Source organism: Rhopilema esculentum, chromosome 16 (genome assembly GCF_057945365.1).
Source record: "Rhopilema esculentum isolate cy_ngs chromosome 16, ASM5794536v1, whole genome shotgun sequence".
Lineage (NCBI taxonomy): Eukaryota > Metazoa > Cnidaria > Scyphozoa > Rhizostomeae > Rhizostomatidae > Rhopilema > Rhopilema esculentum.
In genome coordinates this window covers 15,242,411-15,269,230 of record NC_142830.1, presented here as the reverse complement: position 1 = coordinate 15,269,230, position 26,820 = coordinate 15,242,411, and the positions used below count along the sequence as shown (strand labels likewise).

Genomic DNA, 26,820 nt, shown 5'->3' with positions numbered 1-26,820 from the left:
AACATGCCTCCTATAGGCAGATCCCTTATTGTTGTTTTTTGTGTCGTCCTATTATATCATGTGCCTTCTTTTTTAGTCCGCGATTTTTTTCATCGGACGATTCAAGGTAGAAAAAACTCCAAGGAAAAGAAGGACACGGTTACTTAAAAGCCTGGGATTATTGTAAGTAAATTCTTCTTTCGGATACTTCACTTAGCAACATATTTTTCATATTAATTTTCATAATTAATCTTATTTTCGATTATATATCAACAACAACTTTAATTTCACTCGTCTTAAAAAAATCACACAATCTCTTCTTCCAGTAATGACGTTTGATCTAAGAGACTGGACATTTACCTTGAAAATTCTTACGAATTCTTAAAAAATGAGTTTTCGTCTTCTTATTCATAAAAAGTGACGATTTGATCTATTCGTGATCTGTTTTTGGCCGCGAGTTTGATTGTTCACAGCTATGGGTGTCGATAGAATCCATCGTTTGAGCGCTTTAACAATAATATGCCTTCGCAAAGGACATACAAAACCGTACAAGACAGGCGAAGGAAGAGTGGCTGGAAACCGTACTAAAACATGATAGAAATGTAAGAGCAACGGCTCATTCGTCTTGCCAAGGCTTGCACTTGTCAAAGGTGGTCTTGTTTCGGACAACAGAGCTCGTTCCACCGAAAATCGGGATGCGAAAAGGGAGGTAAATCGAGGGGTTTTAGTTAGACTATCTTGATTCCTTATTTTATCTTGATTTTAGTTTAATAGTCTTTCTTCATTTTGAAAGAATATCTAGTCTTAAATTGAAAGTCAAACGTAAATTTAACATTTATTGATTTTTAAGCTACCTTAGACGAATATTTCAAGCTTCCTTAGACGAATATTTGTTTGTTTTCCTTTCAGCTTTAAAAAGCTTTCTTCCAAAAAAGCCTGGTGGCAGCTTTACAGTAATATTCTGAAAAGATTTTTTGGAGGACAGGAAGACAAATATAAATCCTGCAATCTTCCTTTGGTTAGTATGACATAGTATACGAATGAAATTGGTACTTTTTAAATTCTGCAATGCGTACGTGTTGAGAAACTTAACTCCTCTAGTGAAATGATCAAAAATCTGCTGCCTGTTGGAGATTCCTCTTTGCCTTGTATTGAAAAGGTCGCGAAGTCTCACGAAACTCATAAATATGACGGAGGGGACCAAAACTTCCTTGCTTAGACCAGCCTTAGGATGTATAATAGTCAGAAGACTCCAGGGTAAATCCTCGGTTAGCTAAGCATTATTGCTTTTCCGTTTTTGATCCGTGAGGAATTTCTGGAGAACAATTTGACACCTTGTCAATCTATTCTGTGTTTAGACGGCCTATTCTTTAGTTTTTATTGCATATTTTTCAAAAGCTTTTTGGAAAAAATGATGACTGATCTTTGGAGAACTTCTCGCATATCTTGAGTTTTCTTCGTTACTTACTAGGTTACTTTACTTTGTTATCATTGATTTTTTGTAAACAAATTCGTTAGCTTTTCCTTATAATTAACTGATTTTCTTAATTTCATTCCGGCGATAATCTGTTTTTCGTTTCTAAATCTGTTTTGCCTTGCAATTCTTAAACTCAGAATTTGAATTCATATCATTTTCAATAGTTTTCACTGTAATATAATCTGGTTTTCATTGTTACCATTATTATATTTTCAACTCAGTATTTAGGGTATTGGGCTCGAAAACCGTCCCGATTCCTCCTAGCATCCTAGGCAACTATATTATTAAAAAAAAAATATGCTATTGTAATCTGCGAATTATACTTCAATATTAATCGCTTTATTGACATCTAATTTTGTAAATTGTTGCTGAATATGAAATGAATTTGAATTTGAATTTGAATTTGAATTTATGAGAATTTGACAATTGTTATATTGAAATATGCCATACAAGACACATACATATACTGAATCTGTCAGCCTCCCAAAATCATGTTTCGTCATTCAATAGTCTTTTTGTTGGTGATGTCAAGGTACCTTCAAGGTACACACATTGACTTAGGTTTTATCTCGCCTAACTTTCTGCTGTAGGAAAATATCTACGACGAGATAGAATATCAAGTTGAAGAAGTGATCTTTCGATTGAGCAATTTATACGACATGAGTGATTTTGCGGAAAATATTGGCAAACAGGTGGGAGCAGAAGATGACTACACACTGGACAGTTCTGAAGAGGCCGCCTACCCGAGTTCATTCAGCACCAAGGACAGTATAAGCTTTACATCAGAAAGCATTTATTCAGAGGACAGTGGTTACTATCGATACGGCGACTACAGAGGTGCTTACCCTTCAAGTTCAAACAGTGATGATGAATACGAAGGGCCTGTTATTCATTATCTGGAACCACCAAGACAGCGCCTCGGTAGCTTAGGCCAAATCATGTCGCCCATATTCGGTGGTAGGTATTTTGTAAAGACAAGCTGGAGCACATTCAGGACTCCTAAAGTGAAACCGGCCGAGATAAAGCCACCCCCAAAGATACAACTTCCCCAGTCTAGCTCTCGAAAAACATTTGAAAAAGTTAGCAACTGGTCGTCCAAGAAGCCTAAAGAGGACTCACGTGAACGCCTTGAGGCAGATGAATGCGAAGTGAAGCAAGGTCTAGAAATGTTTGATGCGTTTCCAAAGTCACAGCCTCCATTTCCAAAGAAGTCTGCAAAGTTGAAGCCGCTTCCGCCAATTCAACTTCCTTTACTCCATCGCAATAAGACGCTTGAAAAGATTAAAAACTGTTCCACAAAGTTTAAGGTAGACACCCAGCTTGAGGACGAAGAAGTATCATCAAAACATAACTTAGATCCTTGCCTTTCTTCCCACCAAGGACAAGTTGGCAGCTTTGATAAGGATGAGAAAAGCGGACCAAAGATTCCCTTTCAAACATCAAACTTGCGCTACGAGCAATCGTTGCTTCCTAAAGCTTTACAGTCAGTAGCAACCAACATCAAATTTGCTCCTAAATTCAACGAAAACACGACACCTTTTCGAAGGCCAAAGATTCCTTCCGTTCAGGAGATAATGACACACAAGAAAAAGCCTATTTTATTCAAAAGGACACAGGTATGCCCGCTCAGCGTCGATACTGCAAGCTCACGGTCGGTATCAGTCAGCACGCATTCATTGCCGAAAAGCCCGCCAGAGCAGATCAATGGAGGCCTAGTTGTAAGCAAGACAAGATCTCCTAGTCTGGACAGTGGGTTCATGCGAAGTAGTGATAACGAAGACAGTGAGGTTTGTAGTGATGTTTTAGAGATTTAGGATTGAACTAAAATATCTTCAGTTGCCGCAATGTAGAGATTAAATTCAGAATTTATTTTTGATAAGTCTTTTGTATATTTTGCATCATTTTAGAATGTCATAGGTTTATTTTCTAACAGCAGTCATAATTCAATCGAACTGATAGAAAACAGTTGATCTGAGCAATTTTTACTTTGAATAAATACATAGGCTATGAAATATTTCTTCTTTGAACCACGGCTAATAATCTATGCTGCCTGCCAGAATTCTAGCTTTTGTTTTGATGTCATCTCCTACAGCTTGAAGTATACGACAAAAACCTGTCCTGAGTCTAACTATTCTGATAGTCTTGTAAGGTAGCTCTACTGATTAGATTTATTGACTTTTTATGACTCCAAAGTAACCTAAATTGAAGATGTAAGATAGCATTCAGTTGTATTTCAATAATGTTTAAAATTTACAAGATGAAGGATAGATTTAAAAATCATAGCCCTCCTTCAAATCGATTTTTATCCTTGATAGTAAAAAACGTTATGCAGACCAGTTATGCAGAATGTTATGCAAGTACCAGAACATAAATGGGCTTACACTCTTTTCTTTTTATAAGAATAATTTTATAAGAACACGATCCACAAAATTGCTCAAAATTTAAAAACAAATTTAGAACAAGCTGAGGCTAAGCTTCTGCGAAATGCAATTTTGAACAATGTTTCATCTCAAAATCGAGGATTTTTAGTGTTGTGTGGGTGCTTTTTCGGTGAATATTCAAACATGGTGGCAAACGAAGTTTGTCTCACTTATTTTATTCGCAAATAAGGCCTGAACACTTCCCTAGACAAAAAAGCTAGCAATTGCACTGGTTACACCCTATTAATTTCAGAACAAATTAAGAGCAGTCACCCTGAAATTAAATTTGCTTGTTCTTATAAGAGTGTAAGCCCTTTCATGTTTTGTTACTTGCTTGAGTTCTCTTCAAGTTAACTTTTTGTAATGGCCTCCGTTGACATATGCTGCCATCAAATCATCACAACAATATCAATTTGTGTTGAAGTTCCAAATGTAGCTCTTTGTCTAATTATGCCCTCCACATCCACAACCATCATGACAAAAAATTAATTCAAACTAAATGTTTGATTGACAAAGTTGAACTTTATTAAGTGTGATGTAAAACCTAACATGACTGGGTTGACAAATTGAATGGGGTCCACAGCTAACCCTTGAATTTAGGGTTTTCTTTGACACTAGCCTTCGGCAATTTGGCACGTTTTCGCAAACACTGAACATTAGTATGGCCTCTGGATGGCTTTCTAATCTTTGTTTAACATTTATGAACGTATTTCCTGATTTTCGGCAGCCTAGTATGATCTGATAATCCTAAGCTTCAGATATGTAAAGTTTTTAGCTTTTCCTTATAGGCCGCCGAGTATTCATCCTAAACAAAATAAAAAACCTTACTGACACTCATGTTCAATTCTCCTGAAACTCATCTTTGCAATCGATCACGTTCTAATCCCAATGAAATTAGGCCACCCTTTTTCTGAAAACTTCGAAATAACAATGAAATTAGGCCACCCAGTCTATCACCACACCCCCAACTCCCATCCCAAAGTTTACCATCAAAAGTTTTTGAAAATTCGCAATATCTTTGAGAAGGAAAATTTCTGAATCAAATCAAATGTAAGAAAACTAGGCCTTTCATCGCGACGTCACTAATGTTTGTCTTCGTAGCAGATCTTTGCCCATTGAACTTTTTGTAAGTTTTATGTATCATGTTGCTTGCGCTGTTTTGATTTGGTTGGCCAGCCATTATTCATTTATTTTCAGAGTCAGTTTCTAGAGAAATGTTGCTTTTTGTAGTTTTGAAATTTTACAGTTCATTAAAAGTCTTGGTAAATGGCAATGGTAAATAATGTGTTTAGGTCTGTTTAGAAATCTATAAATATTTACCAAGAAGAAGGTTGTATGAAAGTTTATTAAATTTGTCAATTAAGTTCATTCAATCAATCTTTTTTCTGGCCTGTCTCTGCATTTAATGCCATCTGATTAATACTTCAATTTTGATTAAGGATATATTGATGCTTTTTACGTAGAGCCTGTTTGGAACACTGAAATTCAGCTTTGTTCCGGCCTAGATGGGATATAGTACCAGAAATACGATACAATTAAACATGTGAATGGGTTAACGTACGCATCAAGATATTTGTGCTACAGTATGATTTCTTGAAGATTCCCAATTGCTACATTTAAGGCAGCCTTCTACCTAACCGGGTTAAAACAAAAACGGGTTAAAATGTATCCGTTTTTAAAGTGAGTCAATGGCAACGCAAGTTTGCATTAAGCTCGTTCTAACTCGTTTTTTATCGTTTCCTCTAGGCTGGGTTGAAATGTACCCAGGCTTGAAAAGTGTCCTTAGCCCTCTACACTTCGGGTAAATCAGTTTTCTATCATGATAAACAGAAAAAATCACGCTGAGCTGTGAGAGAAATCAGGATTTACAACAATGGTCTTTGAATTATTTGTATAACGTTGTTGTGGTTGTTGTTGTTGTTGTTGTGGTTGTTGCTGTTGTTGTTGTTGTTTATAAGTGGATCAAAAGCTACCTGGGTTTGGCTTTCCCACTAGCCCACAAATGGGTTAAAAGATACCTGGGTTAAAAAATGATCCACTCGGAGACCCGTTTTTGAACTTATCCGTTTTTCAAGTGGGTTAGTGAGAACGTAACGCAAAAAAGGATAATTTTCGACTTCATTTTTGTTTTAAGCCGGGTTAGCAAAATGCTGCTTAAGGCTGTAGTTCTGTTTGAGAATTTGATGCTGCATAAAGCTCGAAACAACTATGCGAATAGTAGCAGGAAGTCCTGTTATCTGGTTCAGGTCCAGTTTTATTTTTCAGAGTTATAACTGTGCATTGAGAGTGTGCAGAAAAAATTATCCTTAACTTCAATGGGATTTTCAAAATTTTGAACTTAAAGTTGCAATCAATTAAAACAAAAGAATTACAGCCAACCATAGTTATATCTAGTTAAACTACGGAATTACTAACGGACAATCAAGGCAATAGGCAAGTTCCATTGCAAAAGCGAAAGTAAACGTGTTTTAACAATCGTTGAAAATTCGTTTGTTTCTTTCATACACCTAAAAAGTATAGCTAAAAAGTTAATTTATTGTGACAGACTCTCTCTTTACTGCATTGCATTGTAAGAGAAAAAAAAATTTATCTCCAGAGTGATCGTGTGTTATTGACACTGCATAATGCACATGGACGTTCGGATCTTTGCTCTTGGCGATGATTCGGATAAAACCTCCTCTTTTCGTGCCCAGCAGATTCATCTAAATTAAGAGTTATTTTGAAGGATTCATATGCATATAGATTTGCTGTCTAGGAATGGCTTGGGACGGTTTGTTAATAAAATTATGCAATCAACATTCAAATCATCAGTATTGTATGGGTTGAATGATTCAGAAATCCCCTATTCTGATCATCTTTTATAATCTTGAAATAGTTATCTTCTATCATTTTTATTAAGGTGTTACAATACTTTAGCATTGAAGATATCAAGTATGCAGGTTTTAAGAGAAAGGCTGCAAATTCAATATCCAAGGGCAAACAAATTAATTAATTGAAGTCACTTTTACCCCCACAACTCTAAACCATAGTTTTAGATTTGGAGAATATATGTAGAGTGTCAGGAGATCCCCAGTATACCTTATTTTCAAGGTGAAGAAAAAAGCTTTGATCCATTTTTCTTCAATCTTAAGACATATATTGAGATAAATCTTGATGAATTTAAAGCTAATCCCAACTTTTTATAAGCTTTTGTAACTTTGATAGCATGGTAGATTCACATTTTATCAGATACTATTACTTTTAATTCATTTTTGTTAACAAAAATAAATGACAGTATGCTGCCTTTTTGGTGGATATCAAATGAGACAACAAAATTCAAGTTAAAGTAAGGCGCTTTTTGCATGTAGAAGGCAATTTTATACTGGTTCTTTCATCGTGTGTCGTTTTCTCCAGCATCCCTCTCTCTAAACAAACCCAATCCGACACCATCATCGCCTCTTTTAAATGTGTACATTTTTAGTCCGTTTAGTTTTGCTCTAATGAAGCCCCGTATGCCGGGGCGAAATATTAGCCTTCATTAATTTACGTGTATTTATTGTTGTTCATTCTTGTCGCATTGCGGTGTTTCTTATTTGCTCCAGTTTTAAATGTAGGACCTCTTCTCGTTGCATTCAACTTACCCAGCTGATAGTAGCAAATACTTTGCAATATATTGTTGGAAGTTCCGTTTGGTTCAAATTAAGAACTTTCCCATACATGAGGTTTTCATTGCTCTGTTAATCAATTGTTATGGTGCTAAAATTCATGGTGTATCTGTGTTCATGCATAATACCAAATTTTGCAGACATACCAATTGCTAAATCGCTCACAAGTGACTCTTCATTATGAGGACTGGGACAAAGTTCAACGTTCTATAAAGAGCTTTCAGAGGAACTTTTAAGCTTGAATCTGCTTTGCATCATATTCTACACCTCAGACTACATAGGTTGAGAAGTTTCCATGCTGGTATCATATTTTGCACGATTGTTGCAAGAATTATACTTAATTTACAGGCTGTTGCCTTTTGAAGAGATTTGTTTATTCAGAAACTCCTTTGAGCTTGGTAGAAGCATCTTGTTCACGTTAAAAATTTATATTTGAAATCATGAACGTATCATGCAAAAAACTTGGTTTTAGATAAAGGTTTGTCCTTTTTCAAGTTGCTCAGTGTTTGATTCATCATAATTTTTTAAAGAGCACGTTGAGACAGGAAAAGGGTGTGAGAGATGGGTTTCCATGGGTATCTCCCAGAGATATGTTTTAAAATTACAGCACTTCAAACGCCAGAAAATGTTTATGAAAATGTCAAGAAAGCGTCAGACTCATCAGGAATCTTGAAAAATTCAGACAAACTAGAGCTTCTTTAGACATGGCTGCAGGGATTCAGTTTGGAATAAGTCAATAATGAATTCAATTGAATCGTGAAATTCTCACAACCACGGCCACTTTAGTGAAAAGATATTTTTTATCATGCAACTTTTTAGCACACCATACGGCAATCGAGCTATTAACATCCGTTAAATTCTCACAACTCATTGGGACATCATTTTGAAAGACAAAGAAGTACATTATATCTATAGAAACAGTCCTTGACTTTTGCAATAAGACGAAACAAAATCTTGGAGAGCTAATTACCCACGCTAAATTTTGAGCTACTATATCGATGTATAAACATTAGCAAACTGAAACATTAATAATTTACAGCATAAAGTGACCCTTTGAAAGGAAATTTTCTTCTTCAACATCAACACAAGCCACAACACCCGGGATCGTTTACCAATCTTTTATGCAACAATGCTAAAACGGAACGTATTCAAAACAACTACTCGCTGAGACTGGGACTAGCACCACTGGAAATAAAGGGTTGAAACGAACTCGTGTCTACATTACATAATGGCAGTTTTTATATTTCAGTTTATGGATTCTAAAACTCCTAAAAGGAAGGACGACCGGGCTCTGCCAATAATCAGAAACATGTCATCAGTTTCTTGGGGAGATGACTTAGACTGGACATTTTATGAAACATCATATGCTAGAGAAGCGATGTGAAGGAGGTGCTGCCATTTTATTTCTTTATTTAAAGTTGGTACAATATCTAGCTACACTACAGCTGATTACCAACTGATTAAATCCCCATTACACTATACAAATCATTACAAATACATAACTAATGTTGCGTGTGTTTTGTTTGTAAAAGTCACAAGTACACAGTGACAGAAATTGCGGGGGGGGGGGGGACAAGTGCCTGTCCGTTAAGACACGCTTTTGTCGGTAAATTATGCAAATTTGTCGCCAAATTTGCTTATTTTGTGGGCATTGCCCCCCCCCCCCCAACCTGGAAAATGAATTTCCGCTTTTGTAAGTACAAATGAACGATGAAAATTATTAATTTTTTTTAAAAAATGTGTTAAGCGGGGAAGTATTTAATTCATTAATGATCGAGTTCCATGTTTGGCTACATTAATATGTCATTGACTCAAGTCTTGATATTTTGTGACATGGATCTGCTGTTTCGAATTTTAAGTTATGTACACAATAATTCATGGGAAAAATTTTATTTATGAAAGGTTAATTCAAATCAGTAGAAGTTTTACATATTTTAATCGCAAGATAGTGAAATTTATTTAATGAGGCATTTTGTTATTAGTAGTTCAAAAATTGATTGATAATGGTTATGAACTATTCTCGTTATCCTTTCTTGAAACCTGTTTATCTAGCCATTACTTTTCCTACCCTAAAACTTCCAAATAAGAGGACAGAAATTAACATATGAATGTTCTCATTAAAAGCATTCGCTTAGATTCAATCATATAAGAAGCAACCCTGGCTAAACCCTTTTTGCCAGCTTCTTTCAAAAGCTTTTAATGTGTTCTTCTATCTTAAGTTGCTGATCCAATATAACTCCTAACAATTTATTATTATTACTTTCTTTGATAGAACTTGTATTTATATTTTATTTGCTTTTGTATTTGTTTCTACCTAGCATTCGAAGGTAGTTTTTAGGACACTGAGAAGCTATGCTTATCGAGCAATGTCCTGGTCCTTTCTCTCGATGTGACCACACCTCTTGATTCCTTCGCCTGGAATTACAGAGAGCTGGTGACTCTCCTCACTCTAGGTGAAATTTTGGTCATGCCAGGGACTCAAACCTTTGGACCTTGAACCCTCGAACCCAACGGACCCTTGAGTCTGTTGTCAGCCCCTCTAACATCTGAGCCATTTTCACCGTTATGTATCATAAAATTCTCACAAATCCAATTATCAATTATAGATGATTCTGATTCCACCCACCAAATTGCTACGTAGTTGAATAGGTTGTTTTTGTTCCACCGAAGGAATAGGTCAACAATGTAAATTTCACACATTAATGGGCCAATTTTTGACTCTTGAGGAACTCCCTGCTTTGTTTCCACCAAACTACTAAAATCTGAATTTAACTTAATTTGTTTTACTTTTGTGAAGATAATTAAACATAAATTCCATTGCGTTGTCGCCAGGGGCGCAGTGGGAGTTAACTTTTTGGGGGGGCAAAGCTGAAAATTTTCCGATAAAACTATGATTTTTCCGACAAATTTTTTCTCAATACATTCCTTGAAGATTACCCTTGCTGCATATACTGCAACACTTGATACTACAATATCACGAATGGATCTGGAAATCGTTAACGAATGGATCGTTCGTTATACACCTTCAAGTTCAACAATAGCCTTTATTCTAACAAAACTTACCAAATATAAATCGCTATGAACAAAACTGCAACTAGTTATAAATTTACACCTCACAAGTCTTCTCGCTATACTAGACAATAAACTGTCAAGTTAGTGTTTATAGCTGTTTATAGCAAAAAGTTTTTGGCAAGTTTTAAGTCGCATCATAATTACTTTGCATTTATTTATGCTAAACCTTAAATAGATATAACGCGTCCAAAAGAATAGTTTTCTTTTAACTGAATTTATATAAACTGTTACTCAAGCAGCATCTTTCTCAAAAGAGGTGTGGCAGCATACAAATCGACGATGTCACCATAGTCTATCGACTGTAAAATATCACTTTCGACGTTGATTGGTCATCAGAGAGGAAAGGCGGTCTTGTCCCATCGTTGACCGTAGCCGATTTTTTTACAATCCTCAGCTTTGAAAAAGCTCTTTCATAGTTTGTTGAACCTATTGGCAAAGTGACGAGAACCTTGTAAAGAAGGACCAGCTGTGGAAAGGCACTTTGCAGGTTATACTTATCATCAACTGAAGAACTGAATGGAACTGAAAAGTTTTCTCTTTCTCCTGCAGCCGGGAGAGGGTTGCTCTTTTCTCTAACTTTCCAAAATTTATGGTAATTATTGGCGAAAGAGCTGTACTCACCTCCTAATTTTGAATTACACTGTACAGAACTGCCTTTCAATTGTTTTTTGAAAACATTCAGGGTTGAGTAAGGCAAAATCTGTCAAAATTGCCTTATGAGACGTGAATCTTGTATTCATTGAGCTGATAGCTGTATCTACTATCACGATGATATACGGATTCCCTATTTCCCTCTAATTCATCTATGCAATTTTCCCCTGGCATCTTTTTCTTTCTGCGTATTCGTCGCTCGACAAAATTTTCCTCTTCTAAGTCATGGCGAAAATAATAACTTTTTGCGTCTTCTACAAAACCAGCGAATTCATTTCGAAATGAACTGAGTTGAATTTTAACTGTCGGAAATGGGAGTTTATAAAATAACTGAGACCAGAGCGTTAATTTCCTTTACAAATTTCAGCAATGCGATGATTCCGAAAAATACTCTAATGAAAATAAGTAAGAAGGGTTGATCATGCACTATTTTACGACAGGTTTAAAAAAATATGCGACCTTTTAGACAGGATCGATGAAAACCTTACATTTTGTCTAATATTTCAAATTTTCCGACAAACGTTGGATTTTCCGACAATCCGACAAAATTTTTGCCAGGGGGGGCGGCTGCCCCCCCTGCCCCCCCAGCCACTGCGCCCCTGGTTGTCGCTAAAGCCATATGATTTGGCTTCTTGAAGTTTTGATAAGCCCATAAGCAACATTCTAAGAACTTTCACGTAACATTATCGCAATGCTATTTACCATAGATTTACTTGTTTTCTTCTGGGCTGTAGTTTATCTCTCGTAAATCTTTGTACATCTTTGGAAGTTACTTTTTTAAAGTTAAACCTGATTTTTATAATACTGCGATACTTATCAAAGGATTTTGATCGACATTATCGTGCTGTAGCTGTATTTTCATCAAAAGGTCGGGTTTTATAAAGATTAGTAAATTTTACATCTGGTTTTTCTTTACGTGCATATTTTAGCATATCTATCAATTTAGCATATTTTTTATTTCTTTTTGCACATTTTCCTGTTAGAGACTGTCTTATTTCTATTGAACTCTCTTTTCGCTTAAGAATCTCAGCATAATCAATTTCTAATGTCTTTTCTCATGAAAGGCACGTTATATGATCTCACTACTTTCGGTTTAGGAGAGACATGTTTATCGAGAGCAGAAACCAGTGTTTGCTGAATACGTCGTATGTGACATTGTCTTAAGTATTGTAGCTAAATAACATTGAAGACTCTCGCTAAATTGATCGGCAGAAAAGTTTTTATAGCAACTTTATATATGATATAGTAATTGGTTTATATTTGACACATTTAGTTTTAGATACAGTATAGGTTAATTAATAGTCGGTCAAACCTGTTTCATTTGCGGCTGGGTGTAGTATCCTAGTAGACCTTGCGCAGGAGAATGAGTTCATGTGACCAATGTTTCTATAGTTTTTCAGATTGTAATATTACAGTTATGTGTGTAGGCCATTGAAGTTAATATCAAGTTATCTTTCTGTTTTTTTCGAGCACATGCGTTGTTCTATCTCCTTCACATCTTAACACTGGGTTTCTTATTTGTTATGATAAAGTCGTAACGTTTTGGTGGATTACTTTTGTAGCATGTTCGTAGAGATATTAACTTGCAATGCAGTGGACTTTATGAGAAGAGCAGGGTGCCAATGTAGACCCCATTGAAAGCTGCTCTTGGGCACTAATTCCCCTAGCATCCAAACCTGTGGGATGTTTTGGTTAAAATGCAAGATGATGTTTACAGTGATCATCAGGATAGTAGAAATGTGTCATTTAACAGAGGAAATATGATGCAACTAACTTTTGCCAGAACTTCAGGTTTGCGACTGACAGAATGAGAAATCAAGACTGACATTGTTTTCGTCAATGTCAAAATGGTAAATCCAGCTTTCATACCCTGTTATAATGACGTAAACGACCTTTGACTTCCCTTATTAAAACCCGCGACCCATTGATTGGCACAAGCTAACCCTCGATTCTCTCTGCCTAGTAGACAAACAGTGGGTTACCAGATTTGCAACCACGTCTCTAACTCACAGTTATTTAAAAAAATTGGTGCAATAATTTAGATCTAATCTTCGCACCCCATTTCATCATGGATATGTCTGCTAGCTATCTTACCTTTGCATTTTGAGATAAATAGAAACAGTTTTGGTAGTGGGCTTACCTTAAGACTCTCCTGATGATTTGGCAAGATTTTCAGACATTTACTCTCTGTCTCAAATTTGGGTCAAACTAGAAAAGCAGTTGATCCAAAAAGGCATAGGCTAATCTTAAGTATCTTTTGAAATTCATTGGAAAATTTCAAACAGAATTCTTTTGTTTCGAGCTCCCATTTTAATTATACAGAACTTTACCCATTGGTCAAACCAGCAAAAAAATCGAAAGACCAGTGGCAAATAAGTTTATGTTGAGAAAGTTACAGTTTCATATCGAAAAGACAATTGAACAGGAATATGGAAAGAGCAGTAGCTGGAAACGACAGAATTAGAACGAAAGCTGTAGTAGGCATGGGAAATGTGATTTGCCTGTTTTTGTAAATGTTAAGAATTTTCTAGAAAAAATTTATTAGTGTTGATAAATGTAAGTTGCTCTTGATAAGATCCAAAATCGGTAATACACTCCAATGCTTCTACACAACTTTCACAACTAGTGCGCCATAGACTTTTACGAGTCTTCCTACTCGCTGCAAGCATGTTGTTCGAACTTATGAGATAGAATGCCAAGGTGATCAGGGCCAGTTAGACCCCATTTTCACGAGAGTGGATCCGTTCCGAATCTTGCGGTCTTGCGTTTACGTGGAAACTGGTAGATCCGTATACTTTTGGATCCGCTATCCGAACACTTTTTGGATCGCTTTCAGAGGTGATCCCGTATAAATCCGATCTGGACCGGGTGTCGTGTAGATGGGTGGATCTGGTCCAGATCGGATCCGTCTACGTTATTTGTCGAAAGTGAGACAGAATATTTTTTAATTCGAGGTAGTTTGAATATGTAATCCGTGGCTTTTTGGCACCAGAAAACCGAACAATAAGTTGACAGTCTACTGTGTTGAAGAATTATTACGAATTGTTGATGATATGTCGTCGTACTTTGTCCTCACAGTATCCCAATCCTGCCCATCTGCAAGCTATGCAGTTTTGTAGTCCAATACATCTTTTAAAAGTAGCGCAGTTTTTTCATCAGTCCACGAGAACCGATCCTTTTTAGCGTTACCTCCTGTGTAAACGCAAATGGTTCTGGATCGGATCCCGTGTAAACGCATTGCCATTTCAGGGATCGGATCAAAAAGTATCCAGATACTTGTGGATCTGGTCCAGGTCTCGTGTGAACGAGGTCTTAAACGTGGTGCGGGCCCTGCTAATGTGATCCACTGATCTCGCGAGGGCGAGTTCAGTTCGCGAAGGCGATCCACTGATCTATAAAAAAGACTGGATCGAGCTATTGTCTTGAAACACCAAAGTTTTAAACCCGTTGAATTTCAAAAGGAAGAGGGCCCCAAACAATAGCGGGAAGCCAATCCTCAAAACCAATACTTCAACTTTATGGATACCCGAGAGCTGCAATGGTGTGTGTATAATTGCTGAAAAAAACAAGGCCAGAGTAGCTGTAAACATTGCTAGGGGTGACAGAGAAGGCCGTCTCCTCGCACGGACTGTTCTGGGGCCCTCTTCTCAGATGGTGACACTCTGGTCACATTTGAAGCTCGATCCAGTCTTTTTTTAGAACAGTGAATGTGATCGTCCCCCAGCCTCCAAAATTGAAGTTTTGCATTAGTCAAAAACGAGGCTAAAACAAAAGTATTCTTCCTTTCCGTTCCTTTCATTGAAAAGTGGTGTTGTTGTTGATCGGCGGCATACCGCAAGTTTTATGTCGGTTATACAATTACAGTCGTTTTAGTAACTTGAAACCATGTACCAAAGGCCAGTTCTTCAAGTAAGTACGTTACCTTCGTAGAAAGCTAATCTTGCTAAGATTATTTGATAAAACCTACATTTGAGTATGTAATTTTGCATTCACACACCTTGATTTGAAAGTTGGAACTCAAAACTTTTGTCAGCATCAATGGTTTTTACAATAATAAAGTCTACAAATTTGTTGCTGATAGCTATAATTTTTACTAAATCAAAGCAAGCATCGTACACTTAACGTTTAAAAGTGTATATTCCTGGTAAGGTTTTTACTCTTTTCATTTTACAAGTCAAATATTTTACGAAAATCGAAGGAAAAGTTTAGAAAAGAAATTTTTTCACAGATTTAGAAACGAATAATGCTAGCCAAACTGTTGCAGTATACTTTGGTAAAGAGGAATGAACTGTAGAGTATTTTTCAGACTTAAGAGTATTTTTCAATTCTTTGATCCGGGCAATTTTATCTTCACATTGGATCATAAATGGATCATAGAATTGGAATCTTCATGTGAAAATTAATCTGTGTTGAAAATATAAAGTTGTTTGGGCCAACAGACGGTGAATTAACCCATTTTCAAGATTTAGCTTTCCTTAACCTTTCATTGGAAGTTGTTGCTCCAGTGAAATTTTCTCACTGCAGCGGCAAATTGTGGTCAAATCTAAAGAAATATCTAAATATTTGAAACAAATTAACTCTTAGCCAAATGGTCCAAACAACATAATTTTTCAGGATAAACTAATTTAAAGATGAAGATTTCAATTCTGAAGTCCCTTTTTGAGAAAGGTCCATAGATAGCGAGATGCAAACCAATGATGTCAACCCGAAACGGAGAATGGGAAAAGCCAGCATGATGAGAATGGGCGCAATTCAATTTTTTATTGACGTAATTTATCACTCTAAACATAGTTGCCAAAGTACGTGAGACTAAGAGTTTCTAGTATTGTTTCAATGGCCAAATGCCTCCCTGGAAATATTTTAGGGTTTTCAGATTGTCTTTTAATTGAAAACAACAACTCCTGGACAAGATTTCTTGCTTTAATCTACAAAATTATCACAACTACTATTTTGATTTGGCAGACTTACGTAAAAAATTTACTTCATCACACCATTTGGCAAATGATTATACTCAAGTAGAAAACTGGCTGAAGCTTCCTTAGATCCATGAAATTTCTAACAGTATCTGTGAGACATGGACAATTTTAGATTTGTGAGTCTCACTGCAGATCCGGGAAACTTGGCAACTATGCTCTATAAAATGAGTAGGTTGATGAAAGATTCCTCTGTGTAAATACCAAACAAAAAAACCAACAGTCCAAGAGCAAGTAGATAATTGGCAAAGCTCAATTCCTGGTTAAGCTTAAGTATTGACAAATGTATCACACTTGATGGTCTCTGACTAACATGAATTTACTCTTGGCATACCAGTTTCTGTAGAAAGGTACAAAACCAGAAATTCTGGCAATCATCTTTTAGCTAATTTGTTAGCTAGCTACTCAATTCATCTGTTTAAAAATTATGCAAGTTTACCAAAAGCATTTTTACCTAGGGCTCTCCAGCACCTCAGTCAATGAATGCCCAGTGGCCAGGAAGAATGACAATGCCAAACCCCGGCTCAGCTGCAAGAGGGCAAGCAGGAGGAACTCCAGAGGGAGCCAAAAGATCTTTGGATCCAAAGTCATCTTCAAGATCTAAAAGGTGACTGTATACTCAATGTTTTAAGTAATATAATTCATGGCAATACTAACATAACCGTTCTGATCAATAATCTGTTTAAGTTAGTACCTTCCCTCTTTTCTGCCTTGAAACACAGAGAGACTGAATGCTGTAGATCTGCAGAGAGAAAGCTCCCCACATCATTTTGCTGCTAGTTTTTTAGTATTTATTTGTACACCTTTGATGTTCAACTTTGTTTAAAGTCTAAGATTCAAAAGAAATCATTCTACTTTTTGAAGTTAAAATTAATATTTGAACAGTATACAAATTTGAAAATACCCAGATACGAAGTCCTTTAGGCATATTTAATTTGTTGTGAGCTTGTGAGGCTTACAGGACCCCTTCAAAATGCCAAAAAACGATGTCAGCTGTAGCAATAATTCAAGCAATAATTATTTTTTCATAACTGAAGATTAACTTAAAAAATGCAAAATTGGGGAACATATGATTGAAATATACATTCAAAACTAGTCACAAAGGCTGTAGTTAGGCAGCTTCCTAGGATATTTGTAATTCTAATCTTGCAAAATAAGTTTTATCTGATAGCCTTTATAGTCAATCTTCAGATGCTATTTGCTACTGCCAGGGATCAAGGGAACATTATGACAATATTTCCATACTTTTATTTGGGAACATTGAAGAAACATTATTCGAAAGAAGGAAGATACTTGAGAATGTTTAGGGGAAATAGGAGCACAGAACCCCTTGGGGACCTTGCTACTGTGAAAGTTGTTTTGGTACATGTTTCCATAATTGTCATCCTTTTAGCCTTCTTTTAACATATCATCACATTTTGTAAATGTAGTTTACTACATATTTAGTTTTTCATACATACATATATTTTTCTTGACTTCACCTCCTCATTAATTATATTTGAGTGGCTAAAATATTCTATATCTAAATCATTCCTTAACTAACAAAGATTGGCTTTAGCATTTTTATTACATTATATGCTCAAATTTTTATTTGTTTTATTAATTTTTAAGTGCAAGTAAAAAGAAGAAAGTGAAAGATAAAGTTATCACTCAGCAGGTTAGTGTTTATTTTCCTTGTTCTTTTCTTATACATTGTTTTGATGCAAAGTTTGCAAATTATAAAAAACATTTTAATATTTTTATTAATGATTCTTTGCATTCTTGAGCAATTAAAACTTTGTGACTAAAGGGTTGTTTTTTGTATTAACAGTTATGATTATTATAGAAAATGAAAATCTAAGGAAACAGAAATAAATAAATTTCAATAGAGGTCAAGGTGTCAAATGTCTACAGCAAGTGTTTCTGTGTTTACGCTTTGATGATTCAAAATTTCACACCATAGTTTTGCCAAATAATGCATCAGCATAGTAAAGGCATTGGAAGACCATCTTGTGCATTTTTAAGGGTTCTGTCTCTTGATATTCAACTCAGTGTTAACTATATTTTCAATAGAATTTATCACTTTTATTAGATTTAGTGTCTATAGTCTCAAGATTTCAAAAACGTTTCAATAGATAGAAAAAAATATGGGGCTTTTTTTCTATACTGTCTTTGCTATAATTTGTTAATGTAAATCTTTATTAAAGCAGTCTGCTTGTATATTAACTTGATGTAAGATTTTTAAGGTTTTCTTAATGACCAGTTAAGCACCTAGGGCTCCTAGTTCATAAATGTTCTAGTTCACACATACCTTTAGACAAAATGGTTTTAGTCAGCATCTGTGTCTGATCAGTGCCCATGTTCAAATAAGTGGAACAGGTAGTTCTCATTTACCTTCAAAAAATATTTAATCAGGGTAGATATCTCGATTGACACCCATCCTTTTTGTAGCCATGTGCTTCCTTCCTGTCACCTTTTGTATAATTGAGCTTTTCAGCTAAATTTTGCTAACCAACAAGACAACAGTGTCCAAAAGCTAAGATCCTTAGATTTTTTGTAAGCCCTCGGGCTGGAATAAGTCCCCAGGCAAGTAGGTGCCCTGTCAAAATAAGTGCCCTTCCTAACAAGTTGAAAGTTAAATAAGCCTCCACGGTATTTTACAGTAAGTGAATTTTTTTATAGAACTGGACTTTTGTAAGCTAAAATTTGCAAGACAGAGGAAATATGATGAGTTAGGAATATGACTAGTATAGCATTGAGTTATGAAATTTTAAATAGATACATTTTAGCAGGAGAAATTTTTCTCTTAATATTCATTACAATTTTTCAGGTTGTTGAATTAGTTCCAGAGTCACAGGCTTACATGGATTTGCTAGCCTTTGAAAATAAATTGGATGCAACAATTATGAGAAAAAGATTAGATATTCAGGAGGCATTGAAGCGCCCAATCAAAGTAAGTTCTGTCCAAAAATACCATTAGAAATTATGTTGTTTGAGACGAAAGTAGAGGTTGTATCATAGAAATTTAGGAATTGTCAAGTATATTGTAAAAATGCTTGGTCAAAGTTGTATATATCTTGTATTTGAAGCGTATTGATTTTTCCCAAATTAAAATTTTTTGAAGTATTAATAATCAAACTGTCAGGGATTTTGTGGTAAACATCTATGTAAAAATTATTCATGTCTGTTTCAAAAATGTAACTTTTATTTCAGCAAAAACGCAAGCTTAGAGTGTACATATCTACAAATCTTTATTCTCCAAAACCGGATGAGGTAAATCATCGTCTTTAAATTCAATTACAAATCTCCTGGATTTGTTACCGCCTATGTACTTTCGATAATTAAAGCCAATGTTTATTATTTTGTTAATATGAAGTTCCTATATGTGAAATAAAATTGAAATAAATTGTAGGCTTTTGAAACATTCAAAATGCTTTCATTTAGGTACTACAGTAGTTCTTTTAAGAACTACTTTTGACCCCACTGTATTAATCAGACAGCATTTTTGTTCGAAGGGGACAAAGATATTTAGTTCTTTTTGTGGAAGTCTCATTGATTCAAAAACAGAGTAATTTTCACTAGTATTTAATTCGAATCAATACTTTCGGATTTAGAAAACGTACATTTGAAGGGGGCTAGTTAAGGATACAGGCTATGTATTTTACAAGTTCTACTAGCTTGCAAAGGGGCTGATCGCCGATATAACACCACCTAGGCATTGATAGATGACTTCTCCATGCAGTGTGGCCTGAAAAAATAGCAGTGACGTATCTGTTTGAAATTTGAATTTGCTGTACCTCTAAATATCTAATATCATAGCAACTATTGTAGATCATATGAATCTATAGTTGGCCCGAAATAGTGGACACATGGCAGAGTAAAGTACTTTTTGTCCGACACTCTTCGGAGCACAAACATCAGATAGTTCCTGAATGTAATTAGAAAATTTAAATCTGCTTACTCTCGGTCACTATCCGACATTTCTACACTGAAGAGTGACACGCGAAAAGTAGTTTAGCATGCTTATTTTCTTCTATTTCTTGTCACATTTATTGTCATTTTTCGGTACCAACAGCGTATTTGAAATAATACTTTCATTGATTGTTATCATTAATACAAATATGCTGAATAGTTTAACAACGCAGAAAAAATCAGGCAGATGAAAATCTTTTTTATCAGGCAGATGAAAATTCTGCTGTCCCTCAGTGGGAAATCCGAGTTGAAGGGAAGTTGCTAGAAGACCCTGCTGGACCAAAGGACATCGCACCCAAACAAAAGAGAAAGTTCTCTTCATTTTTCAAGAACCTGGTCATAGAGCTCGATAGGGAGCTGTATGGACCTGACAATCATCTTGTCGAGGTTTGAAACTGTTTTGTATTATTTTGATAAACACCTCTGGATTCTCTTCACTTGTTTAGTGTCTAGTACAGGCCGACTCTTAGTCGCAATGGTTCTTTGATTACAATGTGTGTCTAAAGAAACTGTTTATTATTTGAGAAATGTACCATGGAAATCGTTACTTAACTATCTTCATAAACTTTTTCCATGTTGGTTTATCTCCGAACAAGCACAAGTTCTTATCCTGAAAAGGTTGATGGCTTGAATTGGCCTAAAGATGGTTTTATTCAACTGTATTCTGTAAAACTGTATTCGTGTTTTCATCCGATATTTTAACAAACCAACCAAGCTTGGATGATCAAGTCTCTGATAATGTACAAAGTTTCGAAGTTTGATAATTTTGCCCCCGTCTTCGTGAAAAGAGAAAAATGAGCATTCTTGCTAATAATTATTTTGTAATTTTCTCAATAAGGTTGGCATCTGCCATGTTAATGGATTATTTTCGGTAAAATATTTCACATCCAATGAAGAAAAAGACAGAAATCCCAGTTTGAATTCTTTAAATAATATTCAGTTTTAAATGTATCTGTAAAAGGATGTTTTTTAATCTCGATGATCCTAAATGTAATTCTTGTCTTTAATTTATTAGTGAAAATCCATTTTTCAGTTATCATTTTTGTTCTGTTAACTTTTAAATTGCTGTTTCAGTGGCATAGAACGGCAACAACGCAAGAGACGGACGGATTCCAGGTGAAAAAGTTTCCCCATATGAAATTTCCAATTCCACGTGTTTATTTCCACTGAAATGTCTGAGGTTGGTTATTCATTGAAGTTAAACAATATTTATGACGCGTACATATCTTTCAAGAAGAAATAGTTGTGTTATTTTTATTTTGTTGCAATTGTCAGGTCAAGAGGCCAATAGTTGGTGACAAGGAAGTCAAATGTACCATCTTTTTGCTGCTTGACTATCAGGTACAGGCCATAATGGCTATGAATTGATTTCTTCTTTTTTATGATTGTTTTTTGGTACTTATGAACAATTCAATCTTATTCTTATGTGCTTTTGTTTTCTTTTCTCATTTAGCTAATGATAACATATTAGCCTTAACCCCTTCTAACGCAAGTATTATGTTTTGAGACTCCTCCCATCATTTCCCCACAGCCCCCTCAGTTCAAGCTTGATGAAAGACTGGGGCGTGTTCTTGGCATTCATACCCAAACTCGACCAGTGATTGTCAATGCGCTGTGGCAGTATGTGAAGGTAAGAATTCTCTGCGATTTGTTTGCAAATTAGTGGTGCCGAATACTCTGCGATTTGTTTCTCTTTTCAATTTCTTGTGTAGGGTTACTTTCTCACTATCGCCTTGTGTTTTTTCACTTTTACCTTGTATTTTAATCTAAAGCATGAGCTACCTAACTCCACAATTTTTGACTAATGGTGTGTCAATTCGCATATTTTTCTTATAGATTCGAGGCTTATTTTTGTAACATTTTGTAACCAACTCTCAATTTATGTATTTTTGTTCGAACCTTCTCCTTTTAAACACTTGATAATCGATACTATGGTTCTGTGAGGATAAGATATCGTTTATTTCGTTGCAGAACAACAACCTACAAGACTCAAATGAAAGAGAATACATTAATAACGATAAATATTTGCGTCAGGTAACTTTCCTCGAGGTTTTAGTGCATTGCACCAATGCTTTTTCAAGAATCGTCTTTTTTGTTTTTGCGATATTTTTTTTTGGAAAAGCAAGTGTTCGATTTGATAATACCAGGTAATGCTAAGCATCGTTTTCTTTTTATGTAGATATTCGAGTGCGAGAGGATGAAGTTTTGTGAAATTCCTCAAAGGCTTCAAAAGCTCCTGCATCCCCCAGACCCAATCATTATACAGCACAACATCAAGTAATTTTTTTGCAACTCTTTTTTACTATATAATTTGCAACTCACGTTTTTCAAAAACATCGTTTGTTGTATAAGATAAGTATTTTCGATTCGGTCTTTTTTGTAGAATCGTTGGGCAAGATGGGAAAAAAGCCACTTGCTACAACATCGATGTTGAAATCGTAAGTTCTCTTCCTTCTTATATAATTTATTTATAATCCATAATACAGTTTGCTCCACTTTCAGTTCAATTTTGTATTATATACTTCAGTTTTATAAGTAGATTAATATATAATATATAAAACCCAAGAAAAGCACAGAAAAGTATGTTCTCTAGATTAGGCCGTTAACAAAAATGTATAGTCAAAAGCTTAACAGTAAGTATACTAGCAAAAACAAGATCGAGTAACTATTTGAACTAGAACAAGATAATATAGCAGGTGGATTATGTTTCAATCCTCTTTGATTTCCTGTGGTGAGTGTTTTCACAGCATTAATTTTCTAAGTGACATGTTGAAACCCCTTCCTTTTTTATCTCTATAAACTTAAATAGGCATTCCAAAGATATTCTCCTTTGTTTTGAAACATTAAATCACCGACGCTTTTTCGATGTTATTTTATGAAAGTCGTTTGTTTGATTGGCTTCCTGATGAATCGAGATCTGATGTCAAAATCTTGTATTTCAAAGGATGATTCACTGCGAGAGATGATGCAATCTTTTCTACTGTCTACCGCTAGCCAGCAGGAGATATCTGCGCTTGATGGAAAGGTTAGTCTCTTATTCTCAATAGGATAAGCTGGTATACCGAAAATGCTTTATTTTTGTATGCAGTATCCCTGTGTATAGGCTTTGTGGTATTGTATGCCTTTGCACCCACGCAGCGGACCCGTTTCTTGACTAGTAGCAGATAGCCTCCTGTTGATCACGATGCTCATAATTGTTTGTATAATGTGTTTCGTCAAGTGAATTTTAACTCTGGGATGAATCTTTTCGATTATGAAAAGCCCATTTTAATCCATTTTTATTTTTTCTAATATATAGAGAAATATGTCATAAAAAATAGAGTTTCATTTCAATCGCAGTATTTTATTTGCCTTGCACTCTAACATAGCACATTCAAAAATATGATTTGGTAAATATGAATTTTTATAAACATGTTACGTTTTGTTTAGTATGTATTTTCAGATTCACAATTTTTTTAACAATTACATAAGATTATTTTTTTGAATACCTTTATTATCAATTGTTGTGATTAATTGATATCTTCCTTTTTAAGATTCATGAAACTGTTGAGGGAATCAATCAGCTGAAAGTGCAGAGAGATTTCTTTTTATCGTTTGCCAATGACCCCCAGGTAAATATATTATATATACTATTTTACTAGCTTGATGCAGCTGTTAAGACGAAATAGAAAGAAATAACAAGGTTAATGTCGTAAGTAGCTACAGGTATTCTATTGAATGGCTGGATAATTGGCTTAGAAATTGGCGAGAAATGGCTAATTATTTTTAACCCATTTGTAGAAAATTTATGTCATGGGAAGAGACTATGAAAAGTAATCGTTTTTTTAATATCTCGAATAAAGCAATGTTACTTTTCATTGAATTTTGTACCATATTTCTAGAAATTCATCAATGACTGGCTTTATTCTCAAAGCAAAGATTTAAAGGTTTGTTTTTTCACCTTTTTCAGTATCTTCAGAGTATCAATTTTGTCATGAGGTTTCCCATTACTATTCAAATGAGGTTTCCCATTACTATTCAAATGAGGTTTCCCATTTCTATTCAAATAAGGTTTCCCATTTCTATTCGTGAAACTGTAAAAATACAGCACAAAACAAAATGATTATGCATATCATAAAGGAAATTTGATCAACTAGATCCAAACCACATCGTAAACATTTATGTTTCAATAAAAGGTTTTACAGACTGAAAAACACAAGACAAGTGCCTTGTAGTTCTACTATGTGACCTAGTTCAAGATCTTTACCTTTTTCGGACTGGCTGCATTGTGAAATGACTTGATATGCTCCAGTTGCCCTCGACCCCGAATTCGCTTCTAGTGCACTGACAGTTCTGTTCCAACTATTCTCTTATGGAGTTGTCGTTTTTGTTTTTGCTGTAGACGATGACTGATGTATCTGGGAATGCGGAGGAGGAAAGACGTTCTGAGTTTTTTAATCAGCCGTGGACTCAGGAAGCGGTTCATCGATATTTCTACAAACAGGTATTTAAAAACTTTGCATTCTTTCATTGCAATAGATTGATTATTTAAGACCCACAGTCTCTTGCGAAAATAAATAAGACTAAATTAAAGGCAATTCGGAAATGGGCCAGCATTTGCTCTAGAATCAAGAGTACGTACAAAATATACAATGACAAGCAACGTTGTCTTTTCTTTTAAGTGTTTCAGACTTAATCTACACAAAACAAATTAAACGGACTTTTTAAGATTGAAAAGTTGGTTTTCTTTTTTGGATGTTTCAACTAGATTGAAGGTTACCAGTTGCCGTCTGGACATAAATGTTCTCCTTACCTTTGATCATTGTCCGACGTTTTTACTCTGAGGAAGGTCTTGCGAGAAGTATTTTACGTTGTTATAAAGCTATCTTTGTTCTGTCGTAGGTACAACAGAAGAGGGCCGAATTGGAACAAGCTCTGGGAATTCGAAGCTCGTCCTGAGACATAAAGTGACTGGCTAACTAACCTACCCCTTTCGTTGTACAAGACCATCCGTATCAAACATTTGCTTGCAAAAGCTTTTCTCTGTAAAAATGTAGAAGTCATTGCAAGCCTGATCGTTTAAATGGTTTCTTTCAAATGTTATTGGTACACCACACACAGCAAAGGTGCAGATTGGACTGTATGAGATTTTGCTAGGAGAAAAATCTTAGATTTAAGAAAAGTTTTTTGAATAGTTTGACTTTCTGTAGCTTAAATCTAGACGAACCCTCGATCTTCATTGGCAAAAAAATGAAAGTTTCTTGGATTTGTCTGTTTTCTCCAAATCCTGTTACCGAGTTTTTGTTCCTGTCTTGGCTTTTAGTATCTCTCGAACGTTAAGATTTGTTTGAATCGAAATACAAGGATCAAACACGTTATTCTTTGTTAAAATGGTTTGCTGATTGAACAAAACTTTTTAAAATAAAGGAAAGTTGATCTGAAAATTTTTTGTGGTTTAATCATCTTGGTTGTGAAGACTTGACTGAAAGAATGACCTAATAACCAAATACGTTTTTGGTAACGCAAAATTGACTTGTTTTGGTCGTTTTCCTTAATCATCGTGGATCTATCTCGTTTTCCTTAATCATCGTGGATCTATCTTGTCATAAACAATTTTCGTTTGGTTACATGTATCGGCTTATCATCCAAGTTGAACTCATAAAGATAGGAGTACAACCTGCTGGTAAACTGAATGGGGACAACGACAGTAGCATAAAGTTTTTCTTCAGTTTTCTACCGGTGATATATTGTGCCATAAAATGGCAAATTACGTGTTTACTACCCAAAAGTGACCAATGTATTTACCAGAGTAGCCAAAATGTTTTTGGAGTTGGGGGTTGGGAATCGGAAACTGGCAAATTTTTGTGGGCGGGATTCGGGAATCGGGCTAGTGTTTTATCGAGTATTGAGTACCCTCACCATAGTGCTTTCCTTTCAACAGAGTTGGTGTAAGGTTGATGAAAAAAGGAGCACATGGAGGGTTAAAACCCGTTTTACTATTTATTTTAAGCATAAAGGTATTAACATCAATTTAGAGATCCAGTTCAATCCCGCAAGATGGGACCTTTAAGGTAGAGGAAGGGGAAAAGGAGATCGCTTATACTTTAGGAATATCCGACTTATCATGGGAATTCCTGTTGACTTGAAAAGTAGGAATATTCGATTTGAACTTAAAATCAGACTTGGAGAAATCAGTCCGAGAAATCCAGGGTACGACTTAACAGGATACAACGGTAGAGTTACTGGCATACCAGCAAAAACAAAATGAATAAGGAAAGCAGTGGAAAAACCGAAGAACAGATAGCAACATAGAGTTTTATTGTTTCAACCGTATTTATTTGTAACGATTTGATCATAAGCTTGCTTATCTGTCAGTATTTAAATTGCTTCCATTGTATCTGAATGTAAACCTTCTTAACAGCTTTCCTTGTTAAACTGGTTCACAATTAAAAAATACAGTTGCCCCACAAGATGATTTGCTAAAAGTAATCTTTCCAGTTTCATAGCAGCAGGTACCTTAACAATACCATACCGTATTGGCCGTCCTGATAAAAACAGATAAGATAGATGTTTTGAAAGCATTTGGATCCTCTTTTATTTGGATTCTCGCTAAAACTAACCAAGATCCTTGGTAACACAGGTCACAGACAGAGCTCCTCAAAAGGCTGGAATAC

The 26,820-nt window shown here is 35.4% G+C and overlaps 2 protein-coding genes across 3 annotated transcripts in view; both read left to right on the top strand.

The window, feature by feature from the left end:
- Nucleotides 1-5,249, top strand: part of LOC135682019 (polycystin-1-like protein 1) — a 58,963-nt gene extending 53,714 nt beyond the window's left edge. For both annotated transcript variants that reach the window (XM_065196718.2, XM_065196717.2), the window contains exons 53-55: nt 77-162; nt 889-997; nt 2,047-5,249. In XM_065196718.2, coding sequence (XP_065052790.2) covers nt 77-162; nt 889-997; nt 2,047-3,270 — 1,419 coding nt within the window. In that variant the 3' untranslated portion in view covers nt 3,271-5,249. The remainder of the gene's footprint in view (nt 1-76; nt 163-888; nt 998-2,046) is intronic.
- Nucleotides 5,250-14,999: 9,750 nt separating this feature from the next.
- LOC135681973 (SWI/SNF-related matrix-associated actin-dependent regulator of chromatin subfamily D member 1) lies at nt 15,000-25,407 on the top strand. The gene is made up of 17 exons (XM_065196660.2): nt 15,000-15,152; nt 16,675-16,823; nt 17,828-17,873; nt 19,026-19,148; nt 19,409-19,468; nt 20,375-20,554; nt 21,242-21,283; nt 21,443-21,508; nt 21,699-21,797; nt 22,139-22,201; nt 22,347-22,444; nt 22,551-22,605; nt 23,112-23,192; nt 23,701-23,778; nt 24,049-24,093; nt 24,549-24,650; nt 25,049-25,407. Exons 1-17 carry the CDS (start codon nt 15,129-15,131, stop codon nt 25,103-25,105), a joined length of 1,368 nt encoding a protein of 455 aa, XP_065052732.1. The 5' UTR covers nt 15,000-15,128; the 3' UTR covers nt 25,106-25,407.
- The last annotated feature ends 1,413 nt before the right edge of the window (nt 25,408-26,820 follow it).